The sequence below is a fragment of the Camelus dromedarius genome, chromosome 3, assembly GCF_036321535.1.
Source record: "Camelus dromedarius isolate mCamDro1 chromosome 3, mCamDro1.pat, whole genome shotgun sequence".
Lineage (NCBI taxonomy): Eukaryota > Metazoa > Chordata > Mammalia > Artiodactyla > Camelidae > Camelus > Camelus dromedarius.
The window spans coordinates 12,128,063-12,151,608 of NC_087438.1; the positions used below are offsets into that span (position 1 = coordinate 12,128,063).

General features: G+C 44.7%; 1 protein-coding gene across 1 annotated transcript in view; it reads right to left on the reverse strand.

The window, feature by feature from the left end:
- MYO10 (myosin X) overlaps positions 1-23,546 on the reverse strand; it is a 192,799-nt gene that overhangs the window by 19,678 nt on the left and 149,575 nt on the right. The window contains exons 20-27 of the mRNA XM_031443472.2: positions 16,182-16,306; positions 15,976-16,090; positions 10,402-10,508; positions 9,306-9,539; positions 8,890-8,935; positions 7,316-8,164; positions 6,345-6,468; positions 2,776-3,019 (exon numbers count right to left, since the gene is read on the reverse strand). Of these exons, the coding sequence (XP_031299332.2) occupies positions 2,776-3,019; positions 6,345-6,468; positions 7,316-8,164; positions 8,890-8,935; positions 9,306-9,539; positions 10,402-10,508; positions 15,976-16,090; positions 16,182-16,306 (1,844 nt within the window). The remainder of the gene's footprint in view (positions 1-2,775; positions 3,020-6,344; positions 6,469-7,315; positions 8,165-8,889; positions 8,936-9,305; positions 9,540-10,401; positions 10,509-15,975; positions 16,091-16,181; positions 16,307-23,546) is intronic.

The window sequence follows — 23,546 nt, forward strand, 5'->3', positions numbered from 1 at the left end:
GGAGCTGTAAGGCCGTGGTTCTGAACCACAGAGGTCCATCAGGATCCTGGGAAACATTCAGAAAACCCAGGTGGGACTTTTTAGGGTGGAGCCCAGGGACTGACATTTAGAAAAAGCTCCCCTGGAGACAGGGGTGTGATGATACTGTCCTGGCCTTGATAAACGCAGTCTGGAAGCTACAGGATAAATAAACGACGTAGCATCTTCAATAATAGATGGTCAGTGGAAGAAAGGATAAAGGAGAAGTACATAAATTTAAAAAGATTTGAGAGATCTATCAATCAGTTAAAAATTATAAACCTTATTTGGATTCTGATTTGAAGAAATAAACCAACTCAAGTCTACAAGGACACTACAACCTCCAGTTATAAGAAAACTGGGGAAATCTGAGCAATGACTGGAGTTTGGATGTTACAAGCAGTTCATGTTCCTTTTTAAATATTATAATGAGCAAGGAGGGTGTAGCTCAGTGGTAGAGTGCATGCCTAGCATGCATGAGGTCCTGGGTTCAATCCCCAGTCCCTCCATTAAAAAATAAACTTAATTACCCCCTCCCCACCAAAAGTGTCATAATGATACTGTGATTATGTATTAAAGAGAGTCTTAATCTTTAAGTACGCACTAAATATTTACAAATGAAATTATATGATGTCAGGACTTGCTTTTAAAAAAATGTGGTTTGTAGGGGGAGCAGTGCAGAGTGGGCTCACGAACAAAACATGACTGAAAGCTGGGCAATGAGCACACGGATTTCATTCTGGTCTCCCATCTACACTTGCACAGGATTGAAATTTTCTATTTAATAAGACGTTTCAAAATATAAAATGACAAAAAAAAAACTTACTGTGATGAAACTTTAACAACTCACTGCCTTTCCTCTACAGAATGTGACCAACAGCTAACACTTCCTTACCTCTGTAATTTTTACAAAACACCTGGAGGACAGGGTTTTATTAAGCAGCAAAAGGCACATACACGAAATTTACATGATGAAATTCAATACCTTGCCTCTCTCTGTCTCTCAGCCTCCTGGCATTTGTGGCCCCCTCCTATGGGGTGAGTAAAGAGGACCATCACGGTGTGCAGGGTTGGGGGAACAGAGCTGTGCTAAGCCGTAAAAACATGTAGGACTCAGACATGGAAACAATCTAAATGTCCGACAGAAGACTGTAATAAAAAAGCTGTGGTGTGTATGTGTGAGTGTGTGAGTGTGTGTGTGTGTGTGTGTGTGTGTGTGTGTATGTGTGTATAATTGAATACTATTCAGTCATAAAAAAGAATAAAATAATGCCATTTGCAGCAACATGGATGGATGTGAAGATTGTCATTCTAAGTGAAGTAAGCCAGAAAGAGAAAGAAAAATACCACATGATATCACTCATGTGGAATCCAGGAAAAAAAAAGAAAAAAGACACTAACAAACTTATCTACAAAACAGAACCAGACTCACAGACATAGGAAACAAATCTATGGTTAACAGGGGTAAAGGGGGTGGGAAGGGATAAATTGGGAGTTCGAGAATTGCTAATATTAACTACTATATATAAAATACGTTAAAAAAAAAAAAAACCCAAATTTCTTCTGTATAGCACAGGGAACTAGATTCAGTATCTTGTAGCAACCTATAATGAAAAAGAATATGGAAACAAATATATGTATGTATATGTATGACTAAAACATGCTGTACACCAGAAATTGACAGACTGTAACTGACTATACTCCAATAAATCAAAAACCAATCAACTAACAAACAAAAATAAGGTGTAGGACTCAGATTCAAATCCTCAGTCTTATCTTCCTACAGAACAAGGGCTCTAAGGAACCCCAAGAGGCAGCCTGGGAAAGGACCCTGCTGTTGACACTTCATTATTTGTCCTTAAAATTAAACACACAGAAGACTTTCCCCCCTGATTTCACCCTCCACTTTTCAATGAATCACTTTCTAAAGTCTTTGATGCCAGCTGAGTAAGAAACAATATGTCACTCTCAGGTCTCATGACTTCAGAGGTTAATGTGCTCTCTCAAAGCTGATTTTTTTAACCTGTTTTCTAAATAGGTACAGTTGCTCAGTTTGAGTGGAGTGGGGCTATGTGCTATCCCCACGCAAATTTTATGCTCACTATCTGGTTACCGAAGAAAACCAGCTGCCCCGAAATTCTCAGTATTTTCTGAAAACCTTACTGAATTTTTAATAAAAATAACAGGCACTCCATAGTTCAATGCTTTGGTTGTAGAAGAAGGTGGCAGGAAAAGGGGGTGGGTTGGATTCAGACACCAGCTCTGCTCCTCTGATGGGTACAGAGAGGTTGGTCTATCCAACTCAGACGGACGACAAATGACTCACTTCACAGCGCAGCTCTAGACTGGCTGGCTGCTCCCAGTCCAGCCATCTATCTGTTGGCCACAGTGGGGCGTGGGGAAGAACTGAAAAGTGGTAGTTGACCCACAAGAAGATGCTCAACCCACGCTCAATATCCCCGCCACAATTCCAGCCAATCAGCACTTTCAAGGGCTCATTCTGTGTCCAACTAGCCCCTTACAAACACGAGCAGAATGTCTGCGTTAACCACAAAAAAGTGCATTTTCACAGATACAGTCTCACTTCCCCAGCTTCCTCATAATTCAAGCCGCAGAAGTGAGAGAGGAGGACTCACTGAACACCTACTCCCTTCTCCTGCTTCCAAGCACTTGCCCCCGACTGCGTGCACGCGAGGACAGAAAGGCTGGGGCAGCCCCGAGCCCCGCCAGCACCCCGACCAGGGCTCGTGGACGTACTTGGCCGCCCGGACCTCCACGGTGCCCTTGAGCTTCTCCTCGCTGTCGTTCTCGAAGTACATCAGCTTGGCCTGGCGGAGGACGAACCAGCGCTTCTTCCAGTTCCTCCGCGACAGCGTGGAGGAGCCGCCACCCTTCTTGTGCAGCCAGCCTTGCTTGAGGGCCTCCTGCTTGGAGCGGAACCACAGGAAGGTTTCGTCCTTGAGGACACACCAGCGGCGTTTCCAGGAGTTCATCAGGCCACCTGCTCCCAGAGTTGGGCAGGGAGGGGTTTAAGAAAAGCCCGTCAAATTGGATGATACCAGTGGGAGGTGTCAAGATGGAGCCCATCCTCAACTTTGCCCCAACCGACCCGCCCTCAGACGCCCCCTAGTGACGGATGACGGCCCTGCTGGCTTACATTCAGGAAGCGCTGGGCAGGGATCACACTGGCTTGGTTGGATTATCCAAGAACCCTTATTTCCAAAGCAACCTCTACTCACTTAGCTGAAAGCAGAAAGACCAATAATGGGCTGATACTCTAGCCCCGGGATGAGGCAAGGCGGAGGTGGGGGGAGGCGGGGGGCGGGGAGGCAGGGGTCGAACCATTTCCACGTGTATAGATCATGCTTATGTTCAAACACCTCCGGGAGGGAAAATTTAAAATGGTGTCAACGTTTACATATTCCTTCCTTGTTTACTCAAGGCGAGGAGTAAAATTTATCAGTGGATTCCAGAGTTTAGCAATAAATGTTAACTTACAGAGGAAAACCAAATGTGACTTTTTCCCCAATAAAAACCTTTTCAAAGAAAAGCATCATCATCTGAAAATGGTTTATATATATAAGGTGTAAAATTTAGAATATGGAACAAAGTAAGAGTCCAAACCAAACTGGCACAGGACCTTAAAAAAGGAGAATTTAACTAATTTATGTAGTGGAAAACTTTGGTCAAGAGGAAGGTATATAGATGTTATTTATTACAACATAAAAAAATATTTCTAATACTCTTCCAGCAGGATAATTTTACTTTAGTATTCTAGATTCCCCAAGAACACTCAAGAGTAACATCTTACCACCATCACTCAAAAATCTGTTTTAACGAATCCACTGAAAAACACTGCCATCTCTGTCCGCAAGTTATTCTTTTGATCAGCCAGTAATAAAAATAAAAGACATTTAAACGTGGATATCAAAAATGAGTATAAAGAAAATGCTTTCCTTTGACAGAATAGAAATAAAGGTAAAACAGACTTTCTCAGATTAGTTTTTTCAATGATGGCTTCAATGATTATAGATCTACACTTCACATGGGAAAAGAAGCCTGCACTGCAAGGCGCACTTGCTTCATTGACTTAAGCTGACTCCTACCCTTTCTTGTATCTACAGCGCTTCCTGCTCACCTAGCGGAGAGGTCTTTGTGGTCACGCCAAGCGCCAGAGCTATTTCCTAGCAAACAGCAAACTTTGCCAGGGACTACCGGCATGAGACTTATTTTTCCCCTTTTTGATTTGTGGCTTTAATCTAGGCTACTCAGAGCAAGCCAAGAGGAAACCGTAGTACAAAGTTATCCTATTAGCTTATTGCCTTTAAATGATAAAGGTTATTCACAGCTGTTTCAAAGACACAGGTTACAACAGGCATCACCACCGCCCTCACTAGTAGTAGAGTATGATTGATGGGACGCACTCCCAGCCCTCCCTCCCCAATTCCACGTGCTCTCTTCATATTTCACCTAGGGAATTTCATCAGTGCTATTAATTTCCGGATTGTAAACACCTTTAGTAGGCTATCTGGCTGGTGCAAACTCATTCATGCTCATTAAATGTAATCTGGTGGTTAGATTTTCCTCCTCATTGGTTTCTCTGAAACTTTTTGTCACAACTTTAAGGCTTTATTCAACATTAAATGATAATGTATGAAAGATTAAACAGTGATGCATTTACACAATCACTTGTTTAATCAAGAGATGAATTTACCGAGAATTTACTTACTTACCTTCTTAAGCTTTTAATGTTTTAATCTTGAGATTTTAATGTTTTGAATCTACCTTTACTTTTTCCTAATTTTACTTGTTCTAATCAATTATGTAATAAATGAATGCCATACATTATAAATAAGAGTGATTTACAGGGAATTTTTAAGCTGACTTAGGGAACTAGATTAATTAGGGGGAGAGGAAAATACATGAGTAATAAAAAGCTTACATTTATTCTGAGAAATGCATGAGAAAATCTTAAAGTGCTATGATTAGATACTTATTGGATTATTAGGTTCTGATTTGTGATTACATTTTTTCCTTCATCCAATGAACAATTATTTGGTTAGAATTTCTCAATCTTTTTCATTTCAATGCTCCTATAAGAATTTCCATCAACCAGTGACTTTGGCCAGTAGGAAGATCTCCCCTAAAACAAACCTGGAGAGGTTTCCATGAGCACCTTGGGGATGTGAGGCTGAGAACAGCAGAACTTTGAAAAGCAAATGACTGATGTTAGTAGCTAGACAGATATTGAAGAAGGGCAAAAAAGGGAAAGGACAAAAACATAAGATGAAGAACAAAAAAATATTAACGACAAAAGAGATATGAAAAAAGACAAACATGCCAACAGAAAAGAGAAGCAGAGGGAAAGGAAACAGAATAAAAAGGTTTTTGTGGGGGAAGAAGGAGAAAAAGAGAAGGGAATGAAGAAAGAGGGCAGTAGAAAAGAAAGTGAAGAAAGGGGTTGGAGAAAACATTAATGACTTGAACCCTCGGGAGATGAAGGCTCCTGTTACCTCTGCCCCGTCCCCAGGACTTGGACTCTCTCCCCTCATGTAGTCTAGGGCCGGGTGAGATATCAGGTGAGCCCCTCTTTCAATGACCCACGTAAAACTCCTACCAAAAACAGGTGATGAGTATGGTTTCTCATGACCCTTGTCACTGACTTGGAAGTCAGGGTCAAAAACATGCATAAGGCTAAATACAAGGTCCTTAGGTACTTTTCCAGAAGGAGTGTCCCCAGGTATTAAAGTTCAATTCAGCATATTCGAAGTTGAACAGCAATGAAAAAATACAATTAAGATTCTCATCATGAGCGTGGGATGGACAGTAGGTGTGTAGGTAGTTTAAGCTAGGTGTGGCGGCCTCTCAGATCTCTACTTTTTCCTTGTGTCTAAGATATCCCTCTGTGTTCTCTAGGACTCCTGTGGAGGGGAAAATGCAGCTTTAGCATCATAATGGGTTGCATCAACTCCAGCAACAACACGTGTGTGTTTGCACATGTGCGTGAGAGAGAGAGAGGAAAAGATGTAGGAAGGAAGGAAAAGAGCACAGACGTGAGGGATAACAGAGAGAGGGGGCTGCAAATGGTGACAGTGGGTGCAGACCCTTTGTCCTGACACCACACCAAGTGAGGAGAGTCAAGGCCAGGCCCTGCATGATCCAGTCGGGTGGTCCACGTCCCACCACCATGGCATCCTCCATCCACCTAGCGTGACCTCACACCAGGGAAGGGGCACGTATCATGACTTTCCCAGTCCCCCTCCATCAGCCTCAGCTTCCCATCCCTCTACCCCTGCCCCCAGTGCAGAGGTGGCTGCAGGTCATACCTTTCATGTACAGGAAGCTGTGGAAGTAAGGCAGTGTGACACAGCTATACACAGAGTCCCGCCGGTAGGACAGTTCATCGTCCGTATCAAACCGAGAGTCGAAGTCCTCTTCACTATCTTCAAACTGCACCAGAAGGAGGGCGCGTGCCAACCGTAAGCAAAAAGGACAGAAAACAAGCAATGAAAATGCCCAGCACAGATCAACATTGAAAAAAAAAAAAAAAAAAAGACAAAGAAGCAACAGGCCAATTCATAACATTACAATGGAGTGTGATCATCAGAAGAATTCAGAATTACAAAGTACTGATTTTCAATGCTGAATGGTCAGTTGACTCGATACGTAAGAGACATGCTTTAATCCTAAGACTCTGTAATCTAAGAACAACACTGCTGTTTAAGTGTACAATTTTAATCAAACCACGCAAGAGTTAATTAATTCCCTTTCAGTGAACTACGCTAGAAATATCTCGAGTCTTAGGAAGTTGAGTATTTAATGCATGGTCAACGGGAAGAAATAAAAGTAAACTATAAATAAATCCAGAAGCTGAAAAGAGCCCGTGGAAGCCCTTATAGGTTCCTCCCTTATAAGCAGAACAAGATGCAGCGTCCTGCAGTGGGACAGTGAAGCTACTGTCAGGAAAGTTCTCCAAAGTGCCCCTGGCGGGTCTCATTTCTCAACATGCTGCAAAGCCAGAACAGACACAAAGTCTCCACTGAAAATGCCAGTTTTCTTAGGCTTTGGGCAAAATGCAGCTCAGCCTACAACAGGCACCAAGTTCCATTTACTAATGTGAATGCTTTTGGCAAGAGAAAGGGGCTTAAGACCATCTCTAAGAGCCTGACTTTGGAATCCTGGCCTGTTCTACCGGGGCTGTCTTCATCCAAAGGATTGTGCAACAGGGGAGGGATGACAGATGACTTCCACCCCAGCATGGGGGAGCCCAGGCCCCAGGAGGTTGGAGGGTACTCACCGAGGACTGGGCTCCCTCAGAGCTGAACCGGTAGGCCCCCGAGCTGTTGTAGGTGCCCACGGAGCATCGGTAGTCTGGGGACCACTGGCTGCCATAGGAGTTGGAGAAGGTCACGCTGCTGCCGGAGGTGATGGCCCCGTCTTCGTAGTCGTCCTGGTCATAGTCGTAGTCGCCGTCTGGGGCAGGCAGGCCCCCGGGGTTCTGGGGCATGCAGTAGGTGGGCTCCCCGCCGGAGGAGCCGTGCTCCGAGGGGGCCAGCAGCACGGTGCTGTCGGCGCTGGGGCTGGTGGGCACCACGGTGTCGTTCATGTAGGGGTCCTCCTCCGAGGACTCGTCACTGGTCCGGATGCCACTCGTGCGCTGGTCCGAGTGGCCGTGCTCGCTGGGGTTGGGCGAGTCCTTGAAGGCGTCGTCGTCAGCCTCGAAGCCCTCGTCCACCTCCTCCTCGGGGTAGGGCTGGCTGAAGTTGAAGCTGGGCTTCCCCCCGGCCGCGCCCTCGGCCGCCGCCCCGCCGCCCACCGACAGCGAGCGCTCGATGTCGCGCACGCACTCGTCGATCTCGTCGAAGTTGAGCGACTCCAGGAACTCCTGAGCCGCGCGGCAGGCCTCGTCCTCCAGCCTCCGGAGCTCCTCGTCCCGCAGCTGCTGCAGCTTCTGCAGTGAGGCCTCGGTCAGGGACAGCTCCTGCCGCTCCTTCATGCGCTGCAGGTCCTCGATCTCCTTCTCCAGGCGCAGGATCTCTTCCACCTGCTTGTTCTCCTTCTGCTTCTCCAGCTCGCGGCTCAGCTCGGCCTCCCTCCGACTCTCCTGCAAGGCCTCCTGTTCTCGCCGCCTCCTCGCTGCCTCCTCCTGGACGGAGAGGAAGGACGAGGTCAGGAGGCGTCAGGACTGGGAGCAGAGGCAGCACCCCTCCTTTGTGATGTGATGTGGCCGTTCAGGGCCGAACTGCATTCCTCCCTCCCCTAGACTGATATGTGGGAGCCCCAACCCCCAGCACCCAGAATATGGCCGGATCTGGAGACAGGGCTCTCATGAGGTTGGTTAAGTTCCATGAGGCCCTGAGGTAGGGCTCCGACCCAATGTGACTGGTATCCTGTTAAACGAGGGGCCTGAGACACACACACAAGGACACCGGGGAAGCACGTGCACAGACGCGAGACCACATGAGGACACAGCAAGGATCTCAGGCTGAGCAGAGAGGCTCAGAAGACACCAACCCTGCCAACACTGATCTCAGACTTCCAGCCTGCAGAGCTGTGAGACAATTGCTATTGTTTAATTCACCCGGGCTGCGGTCCTGTGTTACAGCAGCCCAGGCAAACCAACACACTGGTTATGCTGGCTTAGAGAAATCACGCCCTCACGGTTCACACTGAACTCTCAGGCATCCACACATTTTTACCCAATTGTAATGGGTTAGAAATTGCAGCATAAACATCTCTAAAATTCTTCTTCCTGCATCTTTATTTTAGTTTTGAATCCTTCTTCCTATATCTTTTTTTTAGTTTTGAATCCTGAGTCAGAGTGTTTGGAGTGGGAAGGTAACAGACAGACAGGATCACGGTAATTGTCACCTGTTGGGCGCGGAGCTCAGCTTCAATTCGTGCCCTCTCTCTTTCTCTAAAAATGGTCAAGAAAAAAAGACAGTGAAAATAAACGAAAGTAATGAAAAAAAATCCTAGAACCACTTTTCAGAGAGCTAACTTTTTAACAAAATACAACTTTTAACAAAAGACAACTTAAAAAGCATGAAGGACAGCTGGAGTCTCTTCCTTCAGCAATTTACTTATTCTGGGCATAAAGATATACACAGAACTGGGTTTTCAGCACTGCCAAGGAATTTTATCTGAGCCCCCAAGAGTTACTGTTTCAAACGGCAGGGTCTGCAGCATTCACTGGGAATTCCGGCTGCATGGCTGGTCGGGTACTGAGCGTGAAACTCCAAAGGCGTCCTCCTGTCTGTTTCATCCAAGTAAGAAAGCTACCATACCTTTCCTCCTCCTCGCGCTTCCTCTGCTCCTCCTCCTCCTGTTTTCTCTTTTCCTCCTCCGCCCGTTTCTCCGCCAGCAGCTGTCTGTAAACTCTCCGGGCGATCTGACCTCGGAGTCGCTTCTGGAAAACCACGGCCGCTTTTTTCAGGTGTAAAAATCTCCTCCTCAGAAGGAACGCCCTGTAATTCTTCTGTATTATCACCACACAGTAAAGGACCTTCCTGTATTGCTTTCTGAGAATGAGAACAGAAACAGCGCAACAGAATAACTGTGGGGGTAACGAGGCTTCCTTTGAGCTCCCCAAATGAGTTTACGTTAACGCTACAAGACGAGAACAGGACCTCGTTTGGGACTGAAACGCTCATTACAGAGACTCATTACAGTGAGCCCACAAGGAGGTCCTCTTGGGCAAAACAAAACAGAAGAAAAACAAAAGGGTAACAACAACAAAACTAAAGCAAGACCCTATCATCATGTTGGCGAAATAAACACATCACCCCTAACGCTGACTTTGAAAAGTCTTGGCAGGAAGTTGGGCTGTAAACAGAACCAAGAGATTTGATAACTTCTCCTGTTTCTGAGGAGGACAAAAGAAAAGGATTCGCCACAGCAGAATGGCTTTGTACTTGAGAAAATGTAACGTCCTGTAACATGTAGGGGTTTGGGATGGGGGGCCCGCTGGTCCGCAGAGGTGGACAGAACTCACACGCACAGGAAAAGAGGCTGCCTCATTCAGCAAACGCTGGACAGGGGACCGCTGTGGACCCAGTGGGACCACGCCAAAGTCAACGGGCGAGCTGCCTGTGGCTTCAATATACGACCAAGGGGAACGAGGTCAACAATTTATGTATCCTGGTCCAGTCCCGATGTCGCTGCTCTAACTGGGTCACAAGGAGCCCCCTTTCCTACTTTCCGGCCAGGTCAAGCTAACCAGGCACTGGCAACGCTAATCAGGAGCACTGACCTGGGACTCTCCTTAGCTGGCTCCTGACCCTAGCCCATCCAGGTCCATTTTAAAGGGAAGCAAATGGCCGGGGGCCACCCCACCCGGCGACACACACTGGGGAAACCGCCTTCCCTCTGCAGGCTTCTTACCGCGCCAAGTAGCCCAGGACGTGGGCCCGGATCACCATGGCTGCCCGCATAACCTCCTCTTCCCGCCGCTTCTCCAGTCTCTGCTCCAAGGATTCTCGAAGAAAGACCTGCCCAGGAGGAAGTGACATGTCACAACCAAAGGACATGGCTGGTACAGGGATGTCTTCTCTGAGTCAGAGATCCCCGCTTGGGGATAAGGCTTTTTTCTCTCTCCAATTTGCTCCAAACACACTGGGCCATGCTGTCCAGCACAGGGAATCTCAAATGGCAAAAGGATGTTTTCTTTTTGAACTTCCCATCTATCATCGACTAAGACCTTTGTAAAATATAGTAAAAATAATTATTGAAAGAAAAAACCCAAAAGGATATATAAAATAAAAGTTCCATTTTTTTCCAGTTATTATTAGTTCAACAGGCATAAAATGTGAAACTGCTGGCAAAGTTTATAAACACTTATCTCATTATGGGTCAGCACAAATAGTTCATTAAGTCTAAGTAACAAGACATATCCTCTCTATATTGGGGGGAGAAAAGAGGAAAAGAAAGGGAGGGAAGGGAAAAAAAAATCCAAGACATTTGTAAAATGTTACTTTGCCATCACATGGAAACTCTCCCTTCATGCTTGTAAAGTGATTATGATCAAAGCATTTTGGCCTCAAAAATAATGCACATTAAAAAACTGACATTAAGAATGTGATTCTATAAACTGAAATTAGAACTGATTCATTTAAGCTACGTCTTGGTTCAGCTACTGCAAGAAAACTGGAATTGGGACTAAACAGATTGTAGCTATTTGCTGGCTGGTTTCTGGCATGGGTACTTCAGTCCTATGTTTGTCACTTGTATAAGGTAAGTGTGTCTGGTAACTGGCACTTTGTATCAGAACTCCTAATATTTGAAAAGGTATGAAAATATTGAGACTCTCCCTCAATCATGGTGGCTTTCAATTTTGCAACTGGCAATGTGATGCCTGCATAACTTTGAATTAGCCCTTACAAAAAAAAAAAAAAAACTAGTTTCAAATATTTTTATGCTTTTTCTATTAATGGTCAGTTGGAGGCACTAGCAGGGGGTTAAATGACACACTCCGTCACTCATGATTTCTTGATTTATGGCTCCTGTGAGTCATTCTGGCCTATGATGATGCATTATGTCCTCTTGAGGGCACATTTTTCCAGACTCTCTGCTCTGTGTCTTGGGTAAAAAAGCAAATAAAGAATCCTAGCACCATGTGACTTGCAGAAGCCTTACCTACTCCTCCTTTGGGTCCCTGAGCACTTACTAAAATCTCCCACAAATAATTCTCCTGGAAAAACTTTTCATACAATGCCCTTTCTATAACTGCAATTAATATGCTCTGTTGATACATAAAGACACTGCATCTTTAGCAAAAAAAAGAAAAAAGAAAAAAAAATTTAATGTAAAACACAGAAGCTACAAGTGTAAAAGCTTGTTTGTCCAAGAATGATAAAAAGTTTTCAGAAATATGAATCTCTACCAAAACCATGGAGCAGAAGCAATTTTCATCAAGACTGGACTTCAAAGAAGTATTTAAACTTCTCCTTGAGATGATTTTTTTGGTATTAAGGATCTTACTCTAATGCTTTTTTGCTCTGGTTAGTGTTTAAAAGAAAAAGTAATGAAGTCAAATCTGGAACAAGAGTAGTGATGGCGGTGACAACACGAAACCAAGGTGTCGATTCTAATCAAAGTCTAAAGATGGTCTTGGTTGGACAGAATCAGAGAAATACCTGCTTTAGTTTCATGTCCTCAAAGAGGCTCTCTGCTCTGCTGTTAGATTTACTTCCGCTACTTTATGTAGATTCTCTTTCCATAACCAGAAGGGCAGACCAATGGAGCAAAATGCTTCAGAGACCTGACTTGGCTCCATTAAAAACATCCACCGGAATTTATGCAGTGACACAGGGGAAGTGATGCCAGTTCTCCCAGCTCACTGGTGTCCCTTGCCATGCCCCCAGTGTTCCCAGGATGCAGCCAAGGTTGAGTCAGTGTGATCCAGCTGCTGTGAGTGGAGGGGCCGCCCTCGTCGGGCACCACCAAGCAGCTTAGGAAAGGGCTGTGCCCACTCGGGGCTGCTCTACGGACCTGACTCAATATCCATTATGAACAACTTCCTGTGACTTTTTCTCATCCTTTCCTTAGCTCGAGAGCCTATGGAGTATCCTAGTAAGATGCCTTTTTAGAATACCTCTGGCAGGCTTTGCTGCCCTAGAACTGAGGTCTGGCAGTGCAGTCCAGGTGATGAGAAAAGTGCAATGTGCTGGAGTCAGGAGGCAAGGGACAAAGTTAAAACCAGGAAGAAAGGTGAGCGGCTGCTCACCTCCGTCACCCTAAACTCAGCTTCTCAGTGGGGAAATTCACCAGGACCTCCCACTAGGGCTGCTCCGGAGGCTCAAACGGGCCTTCTTGCTTCTTCCAGGGGTGCTTCCTCAGCAGATACGAATCCTTGCCTTCCAAGGACTAGATGTTTTATTTAAGCCAGTGAACTCAGATCTGGCGCCACGTTTAACTTGCTGACTACAGTGCTGTCCCCATTCCCCACCTCTCGCCCCGCTATGTGTGATGGAAACCTCTTTACCAGGAGATCCAGACACTCATTAGAGGTTCAAGGTTTTAAATGCAAAGACCTTCTGGCAGCAACACTGACCGAAACACTGCTAGCGTGTAACAAAGTCAAGTGCTGGTCAAGGTCAAAGCACTTAGCGGACACAGTTCAAATGCTCCAATGTTGACATTTACTTTCTGATATTTCTGTGAAATGAAAAGCTTCCCTCCTACTTCTACTTCCAACTTATCAACAGTGAAAATTATTTCTTCTTTAAAGAGATTTCTTTTTCTTGAATACTTTTCTGATCATTTCCGATTCACAGTGAGCTCTCTCCTGAGAACCTGTGTCCTTATTCCTTCAAGAGATTACACTGTATAATTTATCTGGTGTACGGGATATCTTGTCTCCCAGGAACGGAGTAAACTGGGGACAATCCCCAAATGTTTATGTCTCTGTATCCCCCTGTGCCACACCCAGTTTCAAGCCTTGCTGGGGCCTGATTTCCATAATGTAAATTGTAAGTAAAGTTGGACTGATCCTTCAGAGCTCAGAAAAGAGACTGGTCGTTGGCTGGGTGAGTCCTAATGATCTCTGATGTTACTCCACCGTGTAAGGCAGTGAGACAGAAGGAGACTGTCAGTTTACAGAGAATGCAGTATCTTTTCGATTAAAAAAAATCAGAGCAGCCTGTATTATACTGACTAGAACTCCACTTGAGCCAACTTCTTTAGACAGTTTCCCTTGAGTGACTAAACAATGACCTTGTGCCATCCCCTTACAGTTTTTAGCACTTAGCAGACATTGATTGGGCTCCTACTATGTGCACTGTGTAGAAGACTGAGCTCCTGTGGGCACTTGTGTAGAAGAACCAACAGTTAACTCCACATGTTCTATGGGGCGATTGCAGACAAGTCACCAGGAGATGCCAAGATGGCAGGACAGAGCGTTAAGTGTTACAATGGGTGGAAAATAGGAAGATGGAGATGACAGAGGAGGAGGCTTAACCCAGTGTGGGGGTGAGTTTTTGGTGTGGGGTGCAATGCAGAATGTCAAAAAGGATTCCTGTCACAGTTTACATCTAAGCAGAGACCTGAAGGATGAGTTGGCTAAACCAGGAGCAGGGAGATTCCAGGTTAAGAGGCCTATAAACCTGTGAGGACACAGCCCGAGGTGACCCCCAGTGGGTTCCACCCTTGTTTAACCTACAAGTGTGGGTTGAACCTGTGAGTTCCTTCTTGCCCACAGATCATGGTAAAGGTGATGAGCTGTCACTTCTGTGAATATGTGACATTACACAAGACTCCATCTTAGGAGACTGGAGCTAGAGATTCTCCTGCTGACGTTGCAGAAGTGAACTGCCATGTTGTGGGAGGACCCGGGAGGAAGTCATGTGGTAAGGAGTGTAGTGGGGAGTGGTCTCTAGAAGCCGCGAAAGGCAGTCAGCAAGAAAACAGGGACCTCAGTCCTACAACTACAAAAAACTGGATTCTGGAGCCACACGAGCCTGGAGGAGAAGCCAGAGCTCCAAGAGGGAATGCAGCCCTGGATGACACTGACTGCCAGCCTCTGGAGACTGTGGGGGACCAGCTAAGCTGTGCCTGGACCCCCGACCCATAGACACTATGAGATAATTAACATGTACCCTTAAGGCTGCAAAGTTCATGGTTGTTTGTTACACAGCAATAGATAACTAATACAATAGCTCTGCAAGCCATCTCTACCCTATTAGACATTCATATACCAAATCCCTGGCCAGATGGAATCCTTCAAGAGCAGAAAAGTATGTCCATCATATACCCTCTCTTGCTGAGTGGCCCCCAGATGGTGCCTCAATACTTGTCACTGATCACACACCAATGTTATGGACTGAATGTTTTGCCCCTCCTCCCCCTTTCTTATGCTGTAGCCCTAACCCCCGATCTGATGGTATTTGGAAGTGGGGCCTTTTAAAGGAATTAATTAGGTTTAGATGTGGTCAGGAAGGTGGGGCCCCACAATGGGATTAGTGCCCCTATAAGAGGAGGAAGAGAGACCAGAGAAATAAACTACTGTGTTTCAGCCACCCAGTCTGTGGCATTTTATCAGAGCAGCTCTATGATGAGGACACTCTGACTGCCAGTTACGAGTCTTTCTCCTTCCCTCCATTACTTGCTTCTTCCTTCCTTCCTTTCTCTCTCTCTTTCTTTATTTCAACCAAAGAAACTCCTTGGTTAAAAACAACATAACTTGAGCAGAAACTTTAAGCTACTTCTCTGATGCTGCATTGCTACTTGTAGGGTCAAGGGGAAGAGGCACATGGAACATCTCTTACTTTCAACGACATCTGTACACTCACAGGCCAACCCCCAAGCTGCCTGCCTTTCTGCCTCTCCTGTGTGATAAGACACTGGAGGTGGCTGTGGAAACAAGTGTGGAACCCCATATGAGGGTTTTGGCAGCTCCTGATGTAGGGAGAAGAGATCGTATGGCCAATTTTTCGGATAATTTTGCTGTTGATGCCAGACTGCTCACCATTTAACTAAGGGGTCAAGGCCTCAGTCACAGTGGCATGTTCAAACGCTGGATTTCCACTTGGCTTTCTGGACTGGACTTTGGGCAACCTATAGGATTTCAGACTACCTGCTAGTCTTCCACTCAGTGCAGAGATGCAGGGACAACATGCAGCACTTGAATAATGTAAAACGTCTGGGGTCTCACTTCTCAGATGCCGGAGGCTGCCCAGCTCCCCCAAGGCACTGAGCCACCCATCAGCCAACGATCTGTTGACTGACTGAATGAAGCACTTGGGATCCCATGCTTCCTCTGTCCCCAAGAAAGCAGAATCCTGAAGAGTCAAGGACTTCAAATAAAACATTAACTGTTGGGAGGACAAAGGATTATGGTGGGCATGACACCACAAGCATCTTCTCAATGTTAACAACTGGTGGGCAGTGATCACAGAACACTCAACTCTACTGTCTCCCAGGGAACTTGACAGGACACTTGTTCTTTCTCTAAAATTGTACCTTCGTCTTCCCCAGCTGCCACTCGTTGTTGGAGGAGTCATAGAGCTGCAGAAGGGCCGTGCACTTCCCCCTGACGTCCTCGGGCAGGGCCACACTCCTCGTCAGCACCTTATACCTGCAACAGAAGGACGCCCAGCGTCACTTTTGCCACAATTCCTTCCCCGATCCCTTTGCAATGGAAGAAGGCCTATGCAGCTCCATCTTGCCTTTTGTAAAAATCCTGAAAGGGTCTCCGGACCGCATACCCCGCTTTCCGGATTCTCACCGTCTCCAGCATCCCCGAGTACCGCAGCTGGTTGACCACGACCGCCTGGTCAAACTGGTCGGGCATCTGAAACACACCAAGAGGTGAGAAGACAAGGTTAACAGGACACCCTTACCACTGTTTCACACACACACACGTTTTGAACCTACACACAAATACAGAATAGAAAACCAACCTCATCCTGTGTACCCACAGCCTGGCTTCAACAACCAGCAACAACCCTGCTCCATCCTCAAGCCCACTTGCTTCCTGCCCCTGGATTTTTTTGAGAGAAGTCCCAGATATCACACCATCTCATTCATAAACATATCAGAATCATTTTTTTAATATAACCACAACACTATTATCATATCTTATAAGACACCAATAATTCCTTGCTATTAACAGCCTGGTTCAACTTTCTGACTATTTTACAAATATCATAAATGAACCACCACTTGTAATGCTATGTTTTCCAAAGAATCTGAAATGTCATACAAATATCACCTTATTTACTTTTTAAACTTCAATTGCCAGGCATTTTTTTAGCTGAAGAATGCAGTGACCCAGTGAGAGCTGGGGGAGGGGTTCTGGGCTAGGGGTGGGGGGGTGGGGAGAGGAGGAGAGCTTGCAAGTGGAGAAAAGAGACAAAAATGAAAAAGAATTTTAATTTTCCCAATTTCCAGAAATTTGCTCTACTCTGATCATGAAATAAATCAATCCCAGAATATATAAATGCAAGCCAGAGGAAATCAAACCAAGACTTAATATTCTGAAATGTATTCTTTCTCTGTTCAGTTGCCAAACAAACTGGCATTACTAACAGGACAATAGTCTTTTCGGAGTAAAGCCCCAAAGTAGGTCATTTCCCACTTGTGGCTTCTTGAGCAGTGATCTGTGTTTTTTTAATCTGAACACCCCATTCTCTTTAGTTAATTTGTATTTTATCATCCTACACAACTGTGTATACAACAACTGAAAAACAGCACCCTAGGACATAAGTACATTTTTAAAACGTAGTTTAAATTTGAGAGCCTTAAAAACACAGTCATTAACACAAAAACAAGCTGAAAGCCATGTTATTCTGCACTTTTTTTTTCTTTAAGCAAAAGATGAATTTGAAGAACACTCTATAAATCTCCCTCACAATGTTTGATGGAAGAGCTAACACCATCTCCAGCAGGACGACTTCTCTCATATTTGATTTCTCCTACGAAACACTGTGGTCAAACTGTCTCTGCTCAGCAGTATTCTACCCCGAATCTAGCCAATAAATTAAGGCAAATAGCCGAAGAATTGTGGCTCACTGGTTTCTAGTCTTGATTATTTCAAATCTCCTTGGACAAGAAAGAAAAACAGAAGAGTATGGAAAAATTAGCCTTGGTTACTCTTCTAATCTTTGGATTAAAAAAAAAAACAGAGGCAACTGTTCTGAAGGTATTTGGTTAAAATGCTACTGTTAGATTTATTTGGGAATATAATCTGAACTACAGCAACCCACAAAAGACTAGTAGAGAGCGAATATAAAAGAAATAGGGAATTAAGCATCAGACTTAGTTAACGTTGTTAAATTCATAATCAGAGAAACAACGCATTTCACGTCTCATCATCTGATGCTCAAAGACTTTTTAAATAAAGCAAAAAACCTCTCCAAGTCTCTCAAACTTTCACCGTTCCTGACCCCTGCTGTTTTCCCCTGCTCCTTTTCTTCCAGTCTCTATTTAACAAAGTTTGCACAATTCCTTAGCTTGGCACTGGTTATTAAAACACCCTAAAAAAATATTACGAAAGGGACACCCCCTCCAAAAAGTTCGGCCGCACTTACCATCTCCAGTCCCTCAGAGGAACATTCCACCTTCGGTTTGGCTCTCAGGCCAAAATTCATATGGAAAGCAACTGCCACCCTGACCTTTCGCCACAGCTAAAGACACTGAACAATAATGAACACCATTCCTGTGCTTTAAAAAGTGCTCGGTCGCCATGGCAACCCCTTCCATTCTCGGGCTAATTAGTGTGGTGTGGTTGTAGGATTTCATACAGCCCGGGGAGGGGAGGGAGGGAGGGAGCCGCCAGGAGCGGCCACTCTTTCTAGGCTCCCATTGTGATTGTGTTTCTGCCCCTTCACAGAAATTTAACCAGGGGAAGGGGGATCTATAGGCAGATTGTCGCCTTGGGCAACGCACAGGGCGATCACGAGGGGAGGAGTCCTGTATTTCCATTGGTGGGGCTCTTTTTAGTTTCAACTTCCTTTTCTTCTGGGTGAATTTAATGTTCACAGATGACACAGCTAGAGGCTGGACCGGTCACAACTTAAAGGCATGTGGCCTTTTAAATTTCCCTCATGCACTCCAGTCTCCACCGGTGACCAGTTTTCCAGAACTGGAGCTCCCCCTTCAAAGACTGCCTGCAGTGTCTAACAGTGAAATATTGATGGCTGACAGATAGGTGGATTTTGGAAGAAATAGCCATAAACTGGGGCACTTAAAGTTTCAGGAGTCTGGTCTTTATCCAGTTACTGAATTTTAAATTATTGAACACCTACTAGGTGCCAAGATCTTGTGATTCACATCCAGGGCAAAAAAAAAAAAAGTGGGGAGGGGTGGATTCTTCTCTGTCTGAACTCAACCCCCTCGTCCCCAGAGGAGGACATTCAGACAACTGATGGAGCTCCACGGACGTGTCATAATCACCCAAAGGCCATAGCTGATTTTAGGGTTCGCTCTTGGTGCTGTGCATTCTGTGGGTTCTGATGAATGTGTAATGGCGTGTCCACCATCAAAGCATCATACAGTTATGCTGCCGTAAAAATTCTCTGCTTACTCATCTCCACCTATCCCCACCTCCTGGCAGCCGGTCATATTTTTACTGTCTCCACAGTTTTTTTTTTTTTCCAAAAGAGCAGTTTTTGGTTCACAGCAAATTGAGAGGAAGGTACAGAGATTTCCCTTATACCCTCCACCCCTTTAGATGCATAGCCTCACAGGGCTGATTCTGTTTCCAAGGACCCTGAAATTCAGGAAGGCGACAAGTATGCCAAGCATCATCACTTCTATAGTAGACAGCCTAAAATAAAACCATGCTGAAAATCAAAATTATGTTCCTTGGGACCACAGAGGAAAGAAAAGTACTGAGGCAGTATGGGTGGCACGTGAATTTGAACCCAGGTCTGACCCAGAGTTTGGACTCTCACAATTATTATTCTCTGCTGGAGGGGAAGGGACATTCTACACAGAGAACATAGCATGTACAAAAGCCAAGAGTCAGAAAAAAGAAGCTGGCATGTTTGGTAGTTAGTCTGGGACAGAACAGAGGTGGGAGGGAGGGACCCAGGATGACAGTGGCCACCACACTCAAGTTTGATGCCACTGGATCAAGAGCTCCCCGCCAGGGATCAGAGCTGTGCTGAAGAAGGATTCCCTTGTCAGCGGCAGCAAAACTAGAACCAGGACAAGAGAAATAGCTGGGTATATTTTGGTATCATGCATATCACAAAATGTTACATGGTCATTAAAAAGTAAGACCAAATTAAAGACGCACCAGTTAACTCCCAAGCCTTTTGCAAGGTGCAGAAAAACAAGACACAGGAAAGTATGTATAACAATCTTGTTGTAAATCAAACATGACCCCATCAAAAAAACCCACCTGCTCTGTTTATGTACACGTCCATGAATATATACCTCTAGATACACCTGCACAGAAAAGGATAGGAGGAGACAGGCCAGGTTGCTTTGAGTTGGGGGGCACTGCTACGAGGGGTGGGAAGAAGAAAAAGCTAAGAAAAACGGGGGGAAATTTGACTCCATTAAAAGAAGGAAATAATCATACATATACAATGTGAAAAATTTCTATATGGCTATATGTCTTTGAAGACATTTAAATAATAGTATTTTTACAAAAAAAAACAACCCCAAAAAACCAGACACAGGATAGATTCTAGAAGTTCTGCATGGTATAGGGTGGAAATGGGGGGAAGAGAAGCAGAGACCAGGGGAGACGCCACTGTAAGGGCACTTTAAAGTGGAAACAACCCACATGTCCATCAACTGATGAGTGGGTCAACAAAATATGCCACATGTCCACACAATGGCATATTATTTGGCCATAAAAAATGAAACACTGATACAGGCTACAACATGGATGAGCCTTGAGAACATTATACTAAGTGAAAGAAGCCAGTTACAAAAGACCACGCGTTACATGATTCCACTCATATGAAAGGTCCAGGACAGGAAATCTACAGGGACAGGAAGTAGAGGGGTGTCTGCCCAGGGCTGGTGGAGGGGACGCAGATACAGAGGGGTGGCGAGCCAAGAGGTAAGGGCATTTCTTTTTGAGGTAATGAAAATGTTCTAAGTGCCTGTGGTGATGGTTGCACATATCGGTGAATATACGAAAAACCACTGAACTGTACACTTTCAGTGAGTCAACTGTATGTATGTGATTTCTATGTCAATAAAGCTTTAAAAGAAAAGTACTGTAAAAACCTGCCTGACACAGGGGCATTTAAAACAGATAAAAAGGGATGGATGCAAGAGAAAGTTTGCAACCTAGAGATGGGATTAAATATATTTAGCTTCAGGTAATGTAATTCTACCAAAAAATTACAAGCACTTTCCCCCCTGATTTGAAAAAAATAAGATTTTAGAATGCCTAGACAAAACAAATGATGGACAACAGAGCACGCTAAGCCCACCACAAAAATCAATTACGGTTTTTGCAGCTTAAATTACGCTCCTGCAGCTTAAAATCTAAATAAAGGGCAACAGAGGTGCTGACAAACAGAGACACAGGACAGGGGAGGTGCTTTACAATGCAGAGAAAGAAATGCATTTATGCATTCATGAGTCTGCTTACCCCGAACACTACCTAGCCCTCCGTAACGTCATCAGTGTTGCACGGAGACAATTAGAAGTGTGACAGTGGACTTGGAACTGGTCATCTGTCCATGGCAAGGGCACATTCAACCTGTGCTTATTTAATTAAAGAAAATAAAATGAGTTCATTATCTGGGGGCCAGTGAAGTTCTCATGCTTTTCAGCATTTGGGAGATCTCACAGAAACCAACCCAGGATCCTGAGAAGAGCCTGGGGGTTGGGGGGATCCCATCTACCGCCCAGAGGCTGGTGGGGTCCGGTGGGGGCCAGCCAGGATTGTGGGAAGAAGAAACTTCCCTGTTCTCTGATGGCAGGTCACACACATATTAAGCACTACAGGGACTGGAAACCAAATTAGGGGTGATGGTGAAACTGGGGAAATCCAGCACCACTGCTAAGGTGAGAACATCTCCACGCCTTGGAGTCTTCTGAAGAGAACCACACATTCTATTTGTCATTCGGAGGGCGGAGAACAAGCCAGACAAGGAGGTAGGGCTGGCCGAGAACTGACTTATTTCACTCTGTCATCATCCACTGCTACATACTATCACTTGAAATGCATCTATGAGATCAATTTTTTAAAATTTGATATGAAGGGAGAAAATTATTCTCTAGAAGAAATGACATGATTTATCTGACTCTACATTTGTAAATGACTACTGTAACTCACTGTAACTTACTTATGTACCTTGTGCCAAAAGGGATTAAAGAAAGATAAAATAAACAGAAAATAAACACAGTGATTAAAAGAGAACACATAGTAGGAAAGTGCATTGTATTTCCCCCTTTGCCTTGGCTGCCAGGACGCTCAAAGTTAAACTTAATTCTCAATAGTCAGTGTTAAGGTGGGGAGAGTATAGCACAAGTCCTAGTACCTCCATTAAAGTAAATAAATAAGTAAACCTAATTACCTCCCTCCTCCTCAAAAAAAGTGTTGTTAACCAGGTATTTTATTTTGCCTTAACTTTTGAATCATTCTTCATAGTTAATCAACAAAGGTCTCAGTTCCTATAAGGAGCACCTATTATTTTTAGTCTAAGGTAACAACCACAAGATATATAATCTTAAAAACAATAATTTTTTCTAAAAGAAGAATTCTATTGTTCTACCCTCAAAGATCTACTGTTGACTATACACAGAGAATTTCAAATGATTTTTGGTAGCCTTGCAGGGACCAGGTCCTCCTGTCTAGGGGTGCAAGGTACCCACAGCAAGCCTTCAACTCACACAGCACTTGAGCACAGAAACCCAATGGGGTGGGTTAGATGAGTAATATTATTCCGTTTTGAGGATGAGGAAGCTGGAAGTGAGCAAGGCTAAATGAGCTGTTCAAACCAGTTTTAAAATTGGCTTAAATCAAACAATTAAAGCTCAAAGAGCTCTGCATTCCCAAAAGCTAGCATGTGGACCAAACCCATATGCACTGAACCATATTTCCCTACACATATGTTATAAAATCGGGGCCATATTTCCAGAGGCTGTAATTCTCAAAGGGATGAGCTGGAAACTTCTTTAGGAAAAAGACTACAATGGAATCCAGGCAGAGAATGTGCCCTATATTGTAGCATCTCCAGGAGCACTGGGTCTTCTGGGCACACGGTGACATTCTCTGAAGATTCTAACACTAAGAGTGGGTGGAGGTTAGGGACAACCTGTCAGGTGCTGACCTGGTGTAAATACAGGTGATATAAAAATCACCATTCTAAGGGCCACGCCACTGGAGAGCAGAAACTGGTTTGCTACACTGAGCTCAGCCAACTGTCTATACATGGAAATAACTAGTTAACAGAGGAAACCTTTTGGAAAATCAAATAGCAAACTCTGAGCAAATCCATCTCTGGTCACTGGTCCCTTTAACACAGATAATAAAAGGCTGACAATAATGTTACTTTGCATCTCAGTATCTGAACAGAATTAAAATATTCCTGGACTCACTTATGGTTGCAACTCCACCTGCCTCTCTTCCCTGCTCTCTGGGTACCACCTGCCAAGGACAGACGCTTGTCAAGAGCTAACACACAACAGCAGACAGAGGGACACACTCTGAACACACTGATTTTCAAGCGTGGAGTGAGCCCACACGTGACAACAGTTAATGATAACCGCTTTCGCTTGAAAAACAAATCCAACTTGGTAATTCCTGCGGCTGCTTCTGAACACAGACTACAATTTATTTCCAGAACAGGTCCTTCTCTCCCCTTTTTAGGAGATGTTCAATTTATTCAAAGTCTAAAAACTAAGCGCTTGATAGGAATCCAGTGTCTTGGAGATCAGGTAAAAGTAGACACTGTTTACTATTTTAATCAATCAAAAGCATTTATTAAGAGCCTTCCATAGACTGAGCAACCACAGAGGTAACTGTATGGGATACACCAGAGCAGACCCAGTCCTTGCTCTGACTCGACAAAGGCAGACTCTCTTTGGGTCCAATCTGCTTGGAACGCAATGTGGCA